Consider the following 18,913-nt stretch of genomic DNA (forward strand, 5'->3'; position numbering starts at 1 on the left):
CACATTTATCAAAGTATTCATTTATGTCTTCAAGGATTAAGCTTTGTTCAAGTGCATCTCTTTCATCTGAGTATTATTCAACTACAAAACAGCTATAGTATCTTTAAACTAACTATGGTATCTAGTATAAAATACACTGGTATATGTAACTGACTGAACTACTATATTCACTGGTAAAATATAAAGCTTTTTCAGTTCTCAATTCACTGCCAAGTACTTCAGCTTACTGGGATTTAGGAATATTAAGCTGTGTCTATGAATGTCAATGCTTTGAGATAATAACACATATATCGTATGTGAACAACTGCATATTCGGGATTTTAACTGTGTAAATTATGAAACACTCAGGTACAGTACTGCTATCTGTTACACTCCGATACACTAAGCATATTACTGTACTTCACTCTGATACTTTAAATTCTTGGCTTTCAATTAAGATACCAGCTTTACTGCCTACTCCAAGACACTTCATTAGAGACTGCACCTCACACTGGGGTTCTCAGCGAGGCATTCTAAAATATATTCAGTAATGTACTATGCAGGGATTTTCAAGCTTTCCTTTAGTAAACAGAAATCAGGTATAGCACTCCACATTTCCAAGGAAATTTTCTGAGCAAATAATATTGCACATAATTTTGCATCATAAAATAGTATGTTTGTAAGTGTATGCATAGCCAAAAATTATTATTCAGCACTAAACAAAAAGAAAAATGTCGCCCTCATTTGCTGGCAAATTACGCATATAAAAAATAACTGTAACCTCTCCTGAATTAAACAATCTACACCCACCTAAGAACTAGCTCTACTTCCCTCTGAAAGGAAACTATGGATTAAACTTGTCCAACATAACAAAAAATTGCTTTACGAGGTATACACAGAACTCCAAGCTTGCCTGTCGTGTCACCTAACAATCTATTCTGAGGTATAAAAAGTGTGGAACTCAAAGCTTACCTGACAATTCACTTAACATAGCTATCTCTGTATCAGCCTGAATGTCAGGAGTTTGGATCACACTTCAGGCTCCTTATTACTTGTCACTGCTACCTGGCTCCTCTTTAACATTTTCTTCTTTTACCTCATCATCTTTTCCATTTTCTTTCTTGACCTCTTTCTCTTTGATGTTTCCACTCTTCTCTTCCTTCTTGACCCTGCCTGAGCCCATTTTGAGCCAGTTTGACATCAGCTGACTGCTGGCAGACTGAGGTGGCTTCCTGGGGAAAGAATATATTTGTAAACTATCTATCTATCTATTGCCAGACGCCTCAATCCCGCTTGGGGTGGCCACAAACAAATCGCCTCCAAGTCACCCTGTCCCCCGCCATTTCACTGCCCTGCTCCCAACTCACACCCCCCTCTCTCATATAACCTCTCCACCCCATCCCTCCATCTCATCCTCGGCCTCCCTCTCCCTCTTCCCCCCTCCACCTCACTCACATACACTCTCTTCGTCAGTCTTTCACCCTCCATCCTCTCCACATGGCCAAACCACCTCAGTGTATTCCTCATAACGCTTCCTATCACATCCACACCACAACGCTCCTTTATATCCTCATTCGTCAGCCTGTCTCTCCATGTGACTCCACAGGCTCCTCTTAAAAAACTCATTTCCACTGCTCTCACTAGCCATAAAAGCACTTCTGAGCCTAATGCTTATCTTGGGACTTTTAATCTTATAAATGGTCAAAAATCAATAAGCAAATACTATTATTCAAATTAAGTAGGCCTGATTATTTACTATCATTTGTTCACTCAGTGGGATCTAATTATCTTGAAATCTTTCAGTCTGGAGTTTGCAAAGCTTCGACTGGGAGTTAAAAGAAAATAAATTTTGAAGTTACAAAGTTCAGGATAAGTGACTTTGATCAGCACTGTTCTTTATTACTGGAAGTAGTACAAAAAGTTGGATTATTCCAAAATGTTCATTTCAAATGGTCATTTAATAGCATATGAAATTAAATTCCTCTTCATCTGAAGGATACCACAGAAGCTTTTGTTTCATCTTATGACTGGGCTTTCATATGCGTATCCCTAACAAAAAGGACCTGTAACACGTTCTAATCTATTGGATACTTAAACTCTAAAAATCCTACCAATTAAACATGAAGAATACCAATACAGTAATAACTTAAATGCCAAAAGAAACAAAAGACCAGATTATTGTTATTATTATTAGTAGTAGTATGGTGGTGTAATCTCATCATTGGCATTATCATTACTAACTCTTGTTACACATAAACCAACTAACTTGTCAAGGTCAATGGGGTGGTTGAGTTCAGGCTCTTGATTGCGGGAATTGTTGACCTGTGTTGAGACTGGATACCACTCTAAATCAGGCTGTCCCTTGGCTAGATGGCTCAGAGCTGTTCTGTAGTTCACATGTCCAAAGTCCAGCCAGTCCTAAGAGCAGAAACTTCTGTCAATGTTATGATATAAGATGTCTGCTAAAGTTCTTAACTCAAAGCCAAACAGCCATCCCTTATGGGATTATGGCATCTGACTATAGACAGATAGACAGAACAAATAACTATGTGTTCATTCTCACCACAGACCCACAATAAAGTGGACCCTCTAGATCCATAGATATTTTTACACGACACGCGGTTAGTCCATTTGCTGACTGGAGCTGTTGCTGAAAATCACGGTAAACTTTTTCTCTTACTGTGGCTCTCAATCAATCTGTACAGTAGAAGCTGAGAAAGCACCTATAATGCTCAGGAGGAAGTGAAGACTTGCTGAAAATTCTGCATTGATTGTGGTCATGTGTACCATCTAGTTCCATGTGTGTTCTAACCTGTTCTAGTTGTTACAAGGAAGACAGAGAGCTTCCAACACTATTTTCCTCATTACTTTATGTACTATCATGAAGATGTCCCTTATACAATATTCCCTTCACAACATACTGAATTATTAGTGCTCCAGAGATATTTGCAGCTTTGTTCCCTGAATCTGCTCATGAATATCAGAGGTCTAGCATACTTTGCTTGACCCCTTCATTTTGGGCATGAAATCTCTCCGAAGCAGAAAAAAGCATCCTCAGATTACAAACAAACCATAAGAAAGATAACGCCATAGTGAGCGAGTTAATATCTATTCTAACACCATCATTTTTTCCTGTCTCATTTTCGCATCCAAAGGTGTTGTACGGTAGAATCCCGAGAGCACAAAAAGATAAAAATTATATAAAAGGAGAACTAATCAACAGCATGAACACTGAAATGGGCCACATATTTATTCACTCACTCAGCCACTGCCATAAATTCCAAATAATGTAATCACGACTGCTTGCACCAATCCATGATATGTAAGGTGGGCAGGGAGATTTAATTTCACTGGGAACATGGGCTGAAAAGGAAAGAAACCTCAAGGTAAAACCCCAAACTCCTGGAGCTAAAGAAAAGAAGAAAAAGAAAAAAAAAGTTATATTGTATCTTAATCATTTCAGTACGATGATATCTATTTCCTTTTATTACCCAAACAGATTATCATATTCAGCTTAAAGGAGACATTTCAAAGTAAAGGGATAAAAGACAGCACTTAAGGTGCCCTCCCAGAAAAGGAGTTATTCCAAGATATTAAAGGGGTTTATATAGTCAGTTACTACAAGTCACACATTATCTTTTTACATTCTTTTATCTCACTAAACCAGTGGTGAACTAAAGAAAAATGACCTCATAAAGCTTCATTGTTACCTATTAACCTGATTTGCCAATCTTCCTCAACTTGGAGTACCGTACCAATATTATGCTACACTGGGAAACACCCCTCTCTTATAGTACTGTTTAATGAAGACTGGCTGTCAACAAAAAGTAAACTGCCCGGTTTACCTGTACTTCCTGGTCTGTGTTGAGTATGGCTGGAACACGATGATGCAGAGATGTAAACTTCCCCTCAGATGCCTTTGTTACCACAGAGTAGCTCATCACCTCTCCTCCCTGGGTGACGTAGAGATTCATTAGTTCGATCACTCAATGTAGTGATGCTCTCAGGTGACTGCCCTTTCCTCTTTTCTTTCCTTTCTTCCTCTTCTATCTTTCTTTCCTTCTTTCCTTCCTTCAGTCTATGGGTGACTCTACACTGAGTGACAAGCCAAATGGTTTCCTGTACACCAAGAAACCATTTACTACACTGGGTGGTAACCACATAACCAAATTGTGGTGCCTGGTGGTTTAGCGGGTAATTAAGGCGCTCCAATCGGACTGAGCTGGTGCAGGTTTATATCCTAGGGGTGGTTGGGGTTTATTGTGCACATAATGCCAGTCAGGGATGAGTGACACTGGTCACTATCATCTTTAATGCCAGGACCAACATGCCTAGCCCCAGGCTCCTACACTCCTTATGGGGCACCACAGGATTAGATGATGAATGAATGAATGAATGAATGCATGAAAGAACATGGGAAGTGTGGTAAGCCAAGATAGTGGAGGAATATGGTAGACGAGTGTTCGGGAATATGAGGCATGGAAACTGACAAGATTTGGGATGTGATAGGGGACTGAGTTGGTTGGAAGAATTACAGTATGCATGTAGGAACACAAGATCAGGGCTTAGCACTCCCCCTACCCCATTTTTTTACCTTTACAGCCAATGGATTGATTCTTAACATGGAAGAAAATGTGAAATGAATATTTAAAGAAAAATACCCCTAAAATAGGTACAGATGCAACTGTCTCTGAGGTAAGAGCCATGATTCAGGAGGCTTGAACAGTGGGAGAATGAGTGCTCAGTCCATTACATTGGAAATGATGTTGATAGTGCTCCCTCTATTGTGCTTTCTCTTTCCAAACTCTACCTCATCCTATCCCTATGTAGGAAGGAAATCCAAGATAAGAATGACAAGCCTGGAGAAAAAAAAAAAAAAAAAAAAAAAAAAAAAAAAAAAAAAAAAAAAAAAAAAAGGGGGGGGAAATTCAGTTTTGTATTGCAACTTATTAAGTGTAAAGACTGAACCAGGCTAATGGAAACCACAACAACAAACCGCTATATTATGCAGTTAATGAAATAGCTAGTACTGCTTAAGGAAAAGAGACCAGTCACTATTACCTTCAAAATTTTTAAGTGAGTGCCCTATCCTCCAGGCCTAGGCCTTGCTCTTGATGGGATAATATGGGACTCGATGATAAGAAGTCTTGCACCCCAATATAAAACACATTACTGGGCTGAAAGTGCTAATGACTTTCAATCATGAAGAAAGGTTTTCCTTATGTGAAATAAAATCTAATCTAATTCGGTGATGAATGAACGAATGAAATGGAATAAAATCTGGTGGTAATGAGAATACCTAAAAAAGGGTGACACTGGAATGACAGGATCAAGGTATTGTAGGTGACCGGCCTATGCTCTTGGTGCTACATCACCACCACCTAAACATAAGGGGAGGTACACTCCAAAAACAAAGACACAGTAAACAAACACAAATACCCACTCATGACTAGTGAACAGGCCACTCATTCAAATCCTCAGAATCCTGGCTCTATATTTCAAGCTTAACCATCTGCACATATATCTACTTCTGTATGTACTGTATACAGTACGTATGGAAATTCTTATTTATTTTTTGTGGCTATTACTTATCTTCATTCCTCTCCTCCATCCTTCTTTCCTTCCATCCTCTTCTGTCTTTTTTTCCTTCATTCTTTCCTCCTCCTTCTGCCTACAGGTGACTTTAAACTCCCTCTTGTCTCTCTTTCCTTCATTCTTTCCTCTTCCTTCTACTTGGGGGTGACACTACACTGAGTGACAAGCCAAATGGTTTCCTGAACACCAGGAAACCATTTACTATGCTGGGTGGTAACCACATAACCAAATTATGGCGCCTGGTGGGTTAGTGGGTAATTACAGCGCTCCAATCGGATTGAGCCGGTGCAGGTTTATATCCAAGGGGTGGTTGGGGTTTACAGCTCACGAAATGCCACTCAGGGATGAGTCAGGCTAGTCACTCTCATCTTAAATGTCAGGACCAACTTGCCTAGCCCCGGGCTCCTATACTCCTCATGGGGCAACGTAGGATTGGATGATGGATGGATACATGGATTTTTTTTTTTCCTAATCTATTTTTTTGCAGTTATACTGTACATCGAGGTGACAGCAGTGCAGTACGCACAATGGCTCATATCTCCCAAGGAAAAACAATAAGAAGTTTTATTTATCATACAAGAAGCTAGTAAGAACATAGGTTACTATTCTACCATTTAATACATGACTATAGCTGCCAGACTACACCCATATGCCTTGTGTGGGGTAAATGGTGACTGGCTGTTGTACTGTTATCTTGTTTAATGACACTATCTTCCCTCCATTTGTGGTAGGTGGGGGCACTCACCATCCACTCACTCGATGTAGTGCTGCTCTTGGGTGTCTGCTCTTTCCTCTCCATCCTTCTTTCCTTCCATTCTCTTCTGTCTTTCTTACCTTCATCCTTTCCTTGTCCTTCTGCCTACGGGTGACTTTACACTCTCTCTTCTGTCTTTCTTTCCTTCATTCTTTCCACTTCCTTCAGCCTGTGGGTGACTACACTCAGTGACAAGCCAAATGGTTTCCTGTGCATCAGGAAACCATTTACTACTCTAGGTGGTAACCATATAAACAAATTTTGGCACCTGGTGGTTTAGTGGGTAATTATTGTGCTCCAATAGGATTGAGCCAGTGAAAGTTTATATCAAAGGGGTGGTTGGGGTTGATTGCTCATGTAATGCCACTCAGGGATGAGTGACGCTGGTCACTCTCATCTTAAATGTCGGGGCCAACTGCCTAGCCCCGGGCTCCTACACTCCTCATGGGGCAACGAGGGACTGGATGATACATACAAATCTTCCCTCCATTAACTGATAAGAAGAAATATTAAGTTAAACAAAAAACAAGAAATTAATGCAATATTCTTACCTCTGCGGACATCCAAATCGAGAAGATACCCGCCATTTTGAGAAGCTTGGGCCCTTTCCATCCCTCCTCCTCACTCCACACTCCTTTCACATCCCAGGTACTGCGGTCCCAGATTTTTACCTTTGAAAACGAAGGAACGAGAGGGTAAAAGCTGTATGGTTTGTGACAGGAATTAGGTAAGATCTCGACGAATGGTAAAGTGGGGGGTTGGATACAATGGGAGGTAATAAAAAAACAAATCAGTTCATCATTACAGTATATAATCTCAATGCTGAGCTTTCTCCACTGCCACATTCCTTCTCTGAACAACACTAGCATTAATAATTACCTATTCTCTGCTCTCATAATTTCCATTCATAAACCTGTCAATACCGGTATATTCTTTACCGCTGTTGCTTAATCCACTTCCAATCAAACAACAAAAATGACAGTGACGTAATCAATTTTACTAAACCTACTCACTCCTTCTGGCTGAGGTGCATGGATGAAGTACGGCTGTTTGTTCTTGTTGCCTTTGGTAGATTGCCATTCATAGAACCCATCACACAGCACCACACACCTGAAGAACAAACCAAGCATCATTATCATTACCACCCTGACTTTTGCTTCTCTGCCAATGGACAGGATGAGGTAGGATCCAGACAAGAAAAGAGAAACTACAAAAGTGGGAGCACTGTCAAATGCAAGCCTGGGGTCACCAAATCATTCACACATCACTCAAGCCCCAGAATCCCGACTCCAACTAATGAAGCCTAACAATTATTTAATTATTCAAATTATACATTTCCTCTTAAAGTAATCCCTACACTGAGGCTGGTCATGGTACAGCTGATATTTTGTAAGGACTAGAAGATAAACCAAGCATCCAAACCAATTACTTCCCAACAGTTGGAAAAAAAAAAAAAAAAAAAAAAAAAAAAAAAAAAAAAAACTAGGCATAATGTCTTCTCATGTGCTAAAAATATAATCAACATGTATCTTCTGTGTAAGGGAGTGTTTTCTGAACTGTTGGAGTCACATCATAGTAAGGTCCTGTGAGCTCATATTCCTCTAAAAATTTTTTCACCAAAGTCACCAAATCTCGCTTACATTACTTTTATTTAGCTTAATGAGGATGTACCATAGTGAACAGGTTACTGTGGACTAGGCTACAACTAATCCTGGTTCTAAGCTGAGTCAAATTATCAAGTGAGAGAGAGAGAGAGAGAGAGAATGTACAATTTTTCAATGTAACAGCCTCACTAATTAAGTTATATCCAAAAGGTTGACAAGAGAAAATATTATATCAGTTTCACTGGTGTACCTCTGGCCCTTGACGAGAGAAGGTTTATATGACTTCTTTTCTTCAATGTCTTCCAATCGGCAATTTGTGGTGCTGTAGCCATGGCCTGTAGCATTTTCTCCCTGTAGTGTAAAGCAATGTCAGATACAGCTGAATAGCATCACCCTAGCTATGTAAAGCAAGCTTCCATTATGGCAGTTCTTATAATAATTTTCTACTTGACTTGTTCACTGATTCAAATACTGATAAGCTGGTTTCACTGAGCTGTTTGTGAAAGTAGGGTAACAATTCGACAAACGTCACAGCTGGAACCTGAATATCATATCATTAGGTTACCAACATGGTAGATCATTCATGAAGCGGAGTATACTGTACATGTACAGTACAATACAGTATAGTAATATTCTGGATTTTAAAATGTACAAAAACCAAAGAATCTGTTAACATATATGCTTTAAGGTTCCCAAGTTTAACTTTGCATAACACCATCACCATCCTTACCAAAGCTCCCATGACATTAATGCATCAAATGTTTAGACAGAAATTTGATACAGGATATGGAAAACAAACAATCAGCAACTATCATAAAGGTGCCTAGTGAATGGGACCATACATAAATTCACACATTATTCAAGTCCTCCAGTAATGAGGTATATATAAAAAAGCTTGCATTGCCTAGACTACAGGCAAAGTGGGAATCCTCTGTTTGGATCAGTGGCAATGTGCACACGTATGGAGAGATAGGGCTTGAGATCGAATCTCGGTCAGACCAGTGATTAATTTGTTAAGTTTCATTTCAGTTATTTCATTGGTTGGCAGCAGCGTGGGATATGAGGCAAAGCTTGGAGGGCAATGATGCTGTTGGTTAGCAGACAGTGTTCTAGTCTTTACATCCCGGGGATGAGCTGTTTGGTGTGGTCCACAGTGTCCCCATTGGTGGCTTCCGATGCTACGCTAACACACGTTCGAAACTCCCCAAATTAATCAACAAGAGGAGAAAAGAGTGATGTATATATATAAAAAAAAAGCCAGCGCTGCTCAGAGGCAAAGCGGGTATCCTCTGTTTGGCTAAGTGGTAACAAGCATGTGTATGGAGCACAAGGGCCTGAGATCGAATCTCAACAAGAACAGTGTGATTAATTTTTTAAGTTTTAGTTCGGTTATTACACTCCAAAAACAGAAGACAAATAATTTGTGTATGAAGTAATGCAATTAAATCATTAACCTCTTCACCCCAATAATGCCTTCTAATTTATTCTCTCTATTTCCAGGTCATTTTATCACAAAGGCCATACATAAATTGACACATTATTCAAGTCCTCCAAAAACAGAAAATAAGTAATTTGTGTACTGAATAAAGCAATCAAATAATTAACTCCTGCACTCTAACAGTGCCTTCTAATTTATTCTTGCTATTTCCAAGTATTTTTATCAGTCCCTAAAAAAAAAAAGGTTATGATGATGATGATGATAACTTTCAGAGCAAGTATTTATCAGGGATTGTTCTTACCTTATAAAATGGAGGGATGAGACCCCACAGCATGGGCTGGATGATACACTGAGAAGGCAGCTCACTCCCCTCATTCTCCCGCTTCACTCCTCGTACATGGTGCTCACTGATATGGGAATGACAACTTAGCTCAAAGTGTCTATCATTTAGTTTTCTGTTGCCCCAACAGGAGTGTGCCAGGGTTAAGCTACTTAATCCACTTATGGGAGTGACCAATTACTGCCCCTTAGCAGCATTACGTGAGCTGTGAATCCTAATCACCACTCAGATTTACTCCAAATACTCATAATTATCAGCAATATAACTCTGTTTCCTTTTTCCACATGGAGTGGGGGATCTAGAACATTCTTAACTGATAAAAAGGCTCAGTATGAAAAAAGAACATTAATTTCATCACTGCAGTACTTTCAGAGCAAGAATAAGCTTATTCCAAAAATTCTTGGACAGGTGATGAAACAGCTTATTTTCATCCTATTATGGTATACCATATTTTCTGGTGTTAACGGGTGCACTTGTGAACATAAATATTGATACATCATAATAATAAAAGGTTAGTAAGAGAAAGTAAGAAGAGAGTGGATGAGGAATTTGGAAGGAATCTGAGTGTAAAGTGGAGGGACTGTAAGAAAATGTTCTGGAGAGAAATGAAAAGAGTAAGACAGGGTGGAAGTGAAGTTAGCAGGGGAGTGAAAGATAAAAATGGTAGATTACTAGTGGAGAAGGGAGAAAAAGTGAGCAGATGGAGAGAACACTTTAAGGAATTGTTGAACGTAGAGGATGGAAGTAATGCAAGTATAAGTGGCTGGGGAATGGCTGGGAGAAGGAGGGAGGTGAGAAGACAGGAAGAAATCAGTAGGATAGAAGTTGTGGAAGCAATGAAGAAAGTTAAATCGGGGAAAGCCCAAGGAATTGATGGAGTGTGTGGTGAAATGCTGAAGCATGGGGGAGAGATAGTAGTAGAATGGATGTGGAAGATGTGCAGATTGGCCTGGGAGGAAGGTAGAGTCCCAGAGGATTGGAAGTCAGGTATAATTATTCCCTTGTACAGTACAAAGGAAAAGGGGAAAAAGAAGTGTGTGGTAATCATAGGGGCATTTGTCTTCTTAGTATAATAGGAAAAGTGTATGGTAGGATACTTATAGACAGAGTTAGAGAAAGAACAGAGAAATTAGTTGGAGAAGAACAGGGAGGCTTTAGGAAGGGAAGAGGTTGTGTAGATCAGATATTCATTCTTAGATCTTTAGTGGAAAAGTTTCTAGAGAAGGGAAAGAAGTTGTATGCAGCTTTCATGGATTTGGAGAAAGCATATGACAGGGTGGATAGACAAGGATTGTGGAAAGTGTTAAGAATATATGGAGTAGATGGGAAGTTGTTGAATGCTGTGAAGAGAATGTATGATGGTGCAAAGGCTGCAGTGCGTGTGGATGGTGAACTAAGTGAATTTTTCTCTTTGAAAGTTGGGTTGAAACAGGGATAAGTCATGTCTCCATGGTTGTTCAATCTGTACATGGATGGGGTAATAAAAGAGGTACAAGGTAGGGTAGTGGATGCTGGAGTGGCCCTGGTGAGAGAGGATAGTGTTTGGAAACTCCCTGTACTGTTGTTTGCAGATGATACTGTGTTGTTGAGTGAAGATGAAGGGGAGCTGCAAGGCTTGGTGGATGAGTTTGAGAGAGTGTGTAAGAAATGGAATCTAAAGGTGAATGTAGGGAAGAGTAAAGTGATGGTCTTTGAGAGAGGTGAAGTTCGTGAATGTACAGCGAGGTTGGATGGTGAGGAATTGGAAAATGTGAGTACGTTTATGTACTTGGGTAGTGTGATGAGTAAGGATGGAGGTTTGGAGGGTGAAGTGCTTGAAAGGGTACAGCAGGGAAGAAAGGTTGCTGGTTCTTTGAAAGCAGTGATAAGAAACAGGGAAGTGAGCATGGAAGTGAGAAAGTTACTACATGACAGTATTGTGATACCAACCCTAACGTACGGAAGTGAAGCTTGGACATTGTTGGAAGGACACAAGTCAAGAGTGAGAGCAGTGGAAATGAGTTATTTAAGAGGAGCCTGTGGAGTCACATGGGGAGACAGGCTGACGAATGAGGATATAAAGGAGTGTTGTGGTGTGGATGTGGATGTGATAGGAAGCGTTATCAGGAACACACTGAGGTGGTTTGGCCATGTGGAGAGGATGGAGGGTGAAAGACTGACGAAGAGAGTGTATGTGAGTGAGGTGGAGGGGGGAAGGGGGAGGGGGAGGCGGAGGATGAGATGGAGGGATGGGGTGGAGAGGTATATGAGAGAGGGGGGTGTGAGTTGGGAGCAGGGCAGTGAAATGGCGGGGGACAGGGCGACTTGGAGGCGATTTGTTTGTGGCCACCCCAAACAGGATTGAGGCGTCTGGCAATAGATAGATAGATAGATAGATAATAATAAACAGAAACAATAAGTAAATACTTTTAAAACACAGTGATGTGATCTTCAGAACCACATAAACCTTTTATCAGCTGCCCAAGTAATGAGGTGTTAGCCCAACAGCCTTAGGCACAGTAATATCTTGACAAAACTCCATAAAACGATACTTTGGATACTTAAAATAACATATAGGTACAGTACTTGAATAAATTCCATGAGGTCATGAGGGAAAGCCTGCATCATAGGATAATAAAAGGGTGAAACAGAAACTACATGGGTGAACTGATCATGAGTTGAGAGAGAACTGAGAGTTAAAAGTCAATTTTTATAAAAAATAACAAAATAAATAAATAAATAAATAAAACAATACTACTACTACTACTAATAATAATCATATTAAATAAATAAAATAATAATACCCACCATAATAAATAAATACTGTAAAAGTAAATTATAAAAGGTCAATCAGCTAAGCAATCACCTGATCATGACAGGTGTGTAACGAGTGGGAGCAATGTTTGTTGACGGGCGGTAGGTATGGTCACCTGGATGATCCCTCCACTGTGGGGCTTGATACTGTTTTTTTCCATCCTTTCCTACCGTCCGTACACTGCATGACCGGCACACTTCATCTGGTCCCAAGGTACTGTTGGACAAACTCAGGCTGTATTACTAACAACCCTATTACATAATATTACTGGTTCACAGCAAACTGGATGATAAACTTAAGTTTATGACTGTATAGTTTCAGAAAAACATTTTCCCGGAATGCAAACGCTGTTCTGGGGATTCCTTACAAGCAGGCATGGACCTTTCAGACAAACACTCATGTGAAATGAAGTCATGCTTCCTAATACAGGAATCCTCATATTGAGGCTGGCCATGGTAAAATAATAATCTCTATGGACTGCAAGCTAAACAAAGCGCCAAAAGCATATAACTGCTTCCCAACAACTACTGGCAACCGTTGGGGAAAAAAGAAATCTGTGAAGAATAATATACAGTACACTGAACCCCCCGCTATCGCGCATTCAGCTATCACATTTATTTGCTATCACACACACATCAATTGCACAACCATACATGCTATCATGCACTCCAAGACCGCTATCACGCATCGAGTTTGAAGACAGGCTAAGTGAAACTTATTCACACGGCACTTCATACGAGGTTTGCAGAGGATACGATAGTTAATCGGAACGTTAACGTGGTAAAATTCCCGATTATAGCACGGGCATTTGGAATGCATCTGAACGGATTCCTGCGGAGGACACGACGGGCAAAACAGTGACCAAAACCCATGCGGCTCGAAAGAATATATTGTACTACAGCATTGAAATTTAGCCTAAAACTGAATACTTATTAATATTGTATTTTAGAATAAATATCAATCGTTTTGAAACCCTTATAAAGAGTTAATATTTCTCATGCAAAAAAAACTGTGATGCCGATAAAGTAACCACGTGTTTACAACTGAGATGGGGCTCTGACGACAGTGTGAGGAACGTGTGTGATAGCGTCCAAGTTTTGTTCCACTTAAATGTTCCTTACCCATTCCTGATATAAGGTACCATGTGATACCCCCTTTAGCTGTGGACACTAAAGAAATAGAGACAGCCAAAGAGATCTGGCAGCAACTAAGCCACTCCCAAGCCTCGGAACCCATCAAACCACCCAAGCCGTAATCCTTATAAAAGTTTGATGGCCTTTTATGTTGTTTATTTATTCATTATACTGTTATTATTAATATAATAATGCTTTATTTCATGTTAGAGGAGAGATTGGCAGGAAATCGTAGGCATAAAGTGGTTAAAAGTTAGAAAAATGGGCCACCGAAAAACCAATTAGAAATTTTCCCATTGATTGTTCAGTTCAGCTTTCGCGTATTCAGCTATCACGCGCGTTTCCTGTGACCAATTAGGCGTGATAGCAGGGGGTTGAGTGTATTTTTAACACTACCTGTATTAGTCTCAGATTGGACTTTGACTCTATGTACACACCATCAACAAAGTATCTTTATACAAGTGATCAATTGTTTCACAATGAGTGTTGTCGTGTTTGTGTTTTCTTAGTAAGGGAAATAGTTTTGGCTAGGTAATGTACTTAAAAGCTAGGGTTATATACCCCCACACCATTTTTTTCCCACCTTTTCAACATTATGAACAAACTGGAAAAAATCTACAGAAAGCTATAAAAATACAGTATAATTTTACCTGTGAAAATTCCAATTTCCTCTTGTATCTGTTCTTCTCCATTAAATGGGACCATCCTCACCCCCAAGATGTACTACAGGTAACTTAACCTACTGTGCCCTTACCTGGGTTGAGTTTAGGGGATATTTTAAAATGAAAGTACAAGGAGCTGCACTTATTTCACATACCGGTACCTACAATTTTAAATTTACAGTACTCATAATACTGTATTGTAATAAAAAAAATTTCAGTAAAGGAAAGAAGATCTGAGTCTGAATAGCTATCTGCAAGTCAATGTGACTCCTTTAGCTTTGCCTGCCTTGGTATTTTGATGACCTACCCAGATTGCTTTTGAATGTGGTGTACTTTATGCTTAATATCTGAGATTATATTCTTTAAATAGGTATGGTATGTACTGTCTGCATTCCACTGTCAGGCAGTAGCTTAAATCCTTGTTATGGTACCTATTATTTTTTTTAACCTTCCACTTTCTCAATGCAAATACAGGTACATCATCGAGTTGCTGTACCCTGGTATATATATTACATGACTCATGCACTAATGTTGGCTTCCAGTCATCACTTTAAGGGTATGTTCCAATTTCATCCTTGACCAGCATGTTATTTTTTGAAAGGTATAATATTCATCACTGTTCTCTAATTCATCATTACTTAACTATCAAAGTCTGTGCTTATTAATATACTAAGGTTGTTTAATAAAGTGGGTGATGAATCCACACCCCACAAAAGTCCAACAGTTTTACATGCCACCAACAATGGGGAGGATTCTGGAAATCTAGAAAAAAAAAAAAGGGGGGGGGGAAGAGGGGGGGTGAACACAGTAAGAGATCACTGGGATTCAGAGATGAAGGAAGTGTAATAAGAAAATCTGTGCCCACTTTCATAATTCTGAAGTTTAAGCAATGACCAACTAAATTACAAAGTATGCCATAATTTTACCCGAGAACTGCTATGGTTCAAAGAATGCTATAGTCTCACCAATCTAAAACCAAGGTTTGGGTGGGGTCTGGCGCTGGGTGCAGCCATGCCATACTTCCTAAACGAGCGATGAGTAGATTCTGTTATATATGTAATAGGCATCACAGATAGGTACACACATACTAATACAATATAGACGTAAGTATTCTAGCATATCAAAGGAACGTAAACTTGTAATGCATATGGCTCTTGTACATCAATAAAGAAACGTGGCATACATATTTTACAGTGGTGCTGAAAAAAATGTAGTTACTTTTACCGACTTTCACGGTAGTTCTAAGTTGGGTAAGTAATGTAACAATTACGTTTATAATATAATTTGAAGGAATCAGTAGAACATACGTTATTTTCTTAACAGAAATAAATAAGTTAAAACACTCACGAGCGGCAACATCCAGGCCCATACTGGGAGTTAATCCATTGGAGGGAGATTAAGCTTCTGTCACGTGCTTCCACTGTTCACTTTGTTATATATATAACTTAAATTATATTTATAACTTAAATTAGTTTGTCTTTACACACACACACACAAAAAAAACACACACACACACACACACACACACACAGAAGTGGGTGAAGTCATGTCAGGCCAGGTGGCGAGGTGTGAGCGGACGAACTTTAACGGTGTCAGGTCAGCCACTACCCAATCAGAGTATAGGAAACAAGGCAACGCTGTACGCTGGGAAATCCCCGGCTGGACTCCACCCAAACCTTGGTTTTAGATTGGTGAGACTATAGTATAAGGCTTATATTAAGCAAAGGTAAAGACCACAGGATACTAAGTCAGGTGCATCAGATGCTTGGGGTTAGGATCAGAAAATACTGCATAGATTTCTTCGACAGGTATGGTTCATATGCCTCATTCATGCAATACAGTATCCATAAAATATCTGATGGTGCCAAGGTTTGGACAAAATGATGCTCAAGTTAGGAACAAAAGACACTCTCATTAAGTCTAAAGCATGACAAGTCAGGATCAAAGAATGCCAAGGTTAGGTCCAAAGAATGATGTTTGGAATGAAGGAGGCAAATTTTTGGTTAGGTTAGGTTCACTGGGTTTGGTCAGAGTAGCTACTGTCTGTAAATACGTCACCTTTGAAAGTTTCACCCTTTATCAATCAAAAATGTTATTTGGATTATTTATTTTCATTTTTATAATTCAATAAATACAAAACAGAGCTCACATGTTCCATTTTACCACATAAAAGCTATTCGGTATCATACTTTTAAAAACTCAGCCCCGATCTTAAGTTCTTTACCATTTTTAAACTTTCATATTTTAAAAACAGGAATTGAATGTTTAACTTTTAGACATGTATTTCTGGGAGTGGAGTTGTCTGTCTGTGATATATTTATGATTTTTTTTAATGATGTGCTTCACCCCTGCACACTTATGTGAAGCCCCATATCAGGGCTCTTTAGCACTTTCGTACTGTACTTGTCTTGACTTAATTCACTTACAGACTTAATTAAACCCCACATTTTCCCTGATCAGAATTCAAAACCCTCCCAACGTTTGGTGGATTTAAAATTGTACGACTCTGAAGTTGTGCGGTGTCTCCAATTTTACTACTCAGCACCCAATAAACAACTGGCATTCTTATCTGCAGAATTACTGATGTGTCTCACACACACACACACACACACACACACACACACACACAAAGCACATGCTAAGTAAAACTGAAAAAACCATCTGGAAGGCAACTGCACATAACAATCACCAGACAAATTGCAGGAGAGCTCCCAGTAACAATTTATGACAATTTTAGGTTAGGTTAAATCAGGATCGGCTAAATTAGGCTTGGTTAGGCCGTTAGTATGGACGAAGCAATTAATGATGGACTGACCTTGAAGGCAAATTAACCTGACAGCCCAACATAAGCAGTCTTTATCCACGTACAAGTGATAAGGCTGTATACGGACTGATCATTTAATATCATCAGCAAATTGTTAAACATGTCAAGGTGATAGCTAGGATATAAATTACTGACAAAAATACAATTGTAAATTCTAGAAATGGGAGGACTCCTACTGTGATCCGACCCACAAAGCTAAAAACAAAATTTAAAATACTGTATAGGACTACTAGAAAATTACATGATGCAATAAAAGTACACCGACTCATTTGAACTTTGTGATATCCCTAATACGTACTAAAATATAGCATTCATTTTTGTCGCTGCTGCCCTGCCACCGCTCAATTCTGGCCTCTGAAAATTAAACTTGTCATTAGTGATGTCCATGCATTAAAACTGTCATTGGCTCCACACTGACAGCAGCGTTCATCCCGCCTGTCACAGCTACCAGTATATTGTATTTAACTTTCCAATAAACTACAGTGTTTGTTACATAATACATACCATGCTGTCCTACCACACATGATGATAAGAGCAGACACTGACGACTGACACCCTACTGCAACGATGAATCTGTCACGATTAGATCAAATGCAGAGCAACGCGGGAAATTGGCGATTGCGTAGACGCCGCGGCGACAAGTTTCAGCCCGCAGACTCCGATAGACCATCCTCAACCACGTTCTGTACTGTAATTTTATGCTTTCATTTTTCTTTTCCCTCGTAAAATAACTGTCAGTACAGTTATTTGCGGTAGTTCAGTCTGTGATCCTAGAATGGTAGTTTCTTGAATTGAAACATTTATTGTTGTAAAAGGTACTGAATTCAGAAGTTACAATTATGCAAGGCGTATGGGAATTTGCGAAATTATATATCACATGCACTGGTACGATAATGTGCAAGTGGAAAGTATATCGTAATTCTTTGGGGGTACACTATTTTCTGGTGCAAGGACGAGTGTTCATGTGTTGTCATGGTAACGAATGACGCTCATCGATAATGGAACTCGAAGGTGTCAGGATGATAGGTCAGTCTGACACCTCTTTATGTAGTTAAATGATTAATTGATTACCTCCTCACCAAACTTTGTAGATACCGTACCATCTCTTGAAGCAACTCAGTCAGTCTGTTACTCCCTAATGTTTTCCGCACGCAAAATGATCCACTCTGACAAACACCTCCCACTACAGTCCTAATGCTCTTGCATCTATTTAGGACTTACTTGTTTCACATCGTCTCAATTAATTTTCCACTTTAGGGCCTCGTCAGCGTTACCGCAGGCAGGAATGGCAAATGGAAGCAGAAATTACAGACAATGAGGTGATACACGACTCTTCGCCTATCTACTGTTCCATCACTAAGAGCAGTTACACCCATCCAAATCCACGTACTCAGTCCTCAACTCAAGAGGTGAGCCTATAAAACGAGTATGTTGGTAAAAACATATTATATAGTATGAACAGTATATGCAGGAGACATATATGTAGATACTTGCCATGTGATGTTAGTAGATTCATCATCATCATCTCAATTTTTTCCTCTATCAGGGGTTCTACTTATTCTTGACATTTAACACTTGCCGGGCTGCAGACCTCATATGAAGCACAATGACGGTCTGCACATGCCAAGCTGCAGCTTCAAGTCTCATATGAGATACTGTACAGTACCTTACAAAGAATCAGCCTGGCAGGGGTTAAGCAGTGGGTGACCACCTTCACTAGCTCCTGCAAGTGGCATTGTGTGTGCAATAAACTTCAACCATACCTCGGATATGTACAGTACATACCCGTA

General features: G+C 39.5%; 1 protein-coding gene across 1 annotated transcript; it reads right to left on the reverse strand.

Moving 5' to 3' along the window:
* Window positions 1-17,730, reverse strand: LOC145413375 (abasic site processing protein HMCES). The gene is made up of 9 exons (XM_080283054.1): window positions 17,628-17,730; window positions 12,556-12,720; window positions 9,672-9,777; window positions 8,183-8,283; window positions 7,342-7,438; window positions 6,880-6,999; window positions 3,825-3,932; window positions 2,246-2,397; window positions 1-1,211 (listed from the first exon to the last, which is right to left on the reverse strand). The coding sequence occupies exons 1-9, from the start codon at window positions 17,645-17,647 to the stop codon at window positions 1,028-1,030; spliced, it is 1,053 nt and encodes a 350-aa protein (XP_080139180.1). The 5' UTR covers window positions 17,648-17,730; the 3' UTR covers window positions 1-1,027.
* Window positions 17,731-18,913: the final 1,183 nt, after the last annotated feature.

The sequence above is a fragment of the Coenobita brevimanus genome, chromosome 96 (genome assembly GCF_032717465.1).
Source record: "Coenobita brevimanus isolate Jiangsu-jjx chromosome 96, ASM3271746v2, whole genome shotgun sequence".
Classification (NCBI taxonomy): Eukaryota; Metazoa; Arthropoda; class Malacostraca; order Decapoda; family Coenobitidae; genus Coenobita; species Coenobita brevimanus.

Excerpts from the sequence above, each read along its gene's own strand:
- LOC145413375 (XM_080283054.1), bottom strand. The coding sequence starts at position 17,647 with ATGTGTGGTAGGACAGCATG. Across the intron at positions 7,000-7,341 it reads ATGCACCTCAGCCAGAAGGA|GTAAAAATCTGGGACCGCAG; the intron begins GTGAGTAGGTTT and ends TCGTTTTCAAAG. Across the intron at positions 2,398-3,824 it reads ACACAGACCAGGAAGTACAG|GACTGGCTGGACTTTGGACA; the intron begins GTAAACCGGGCA and ends TTCTGCTCTTAG.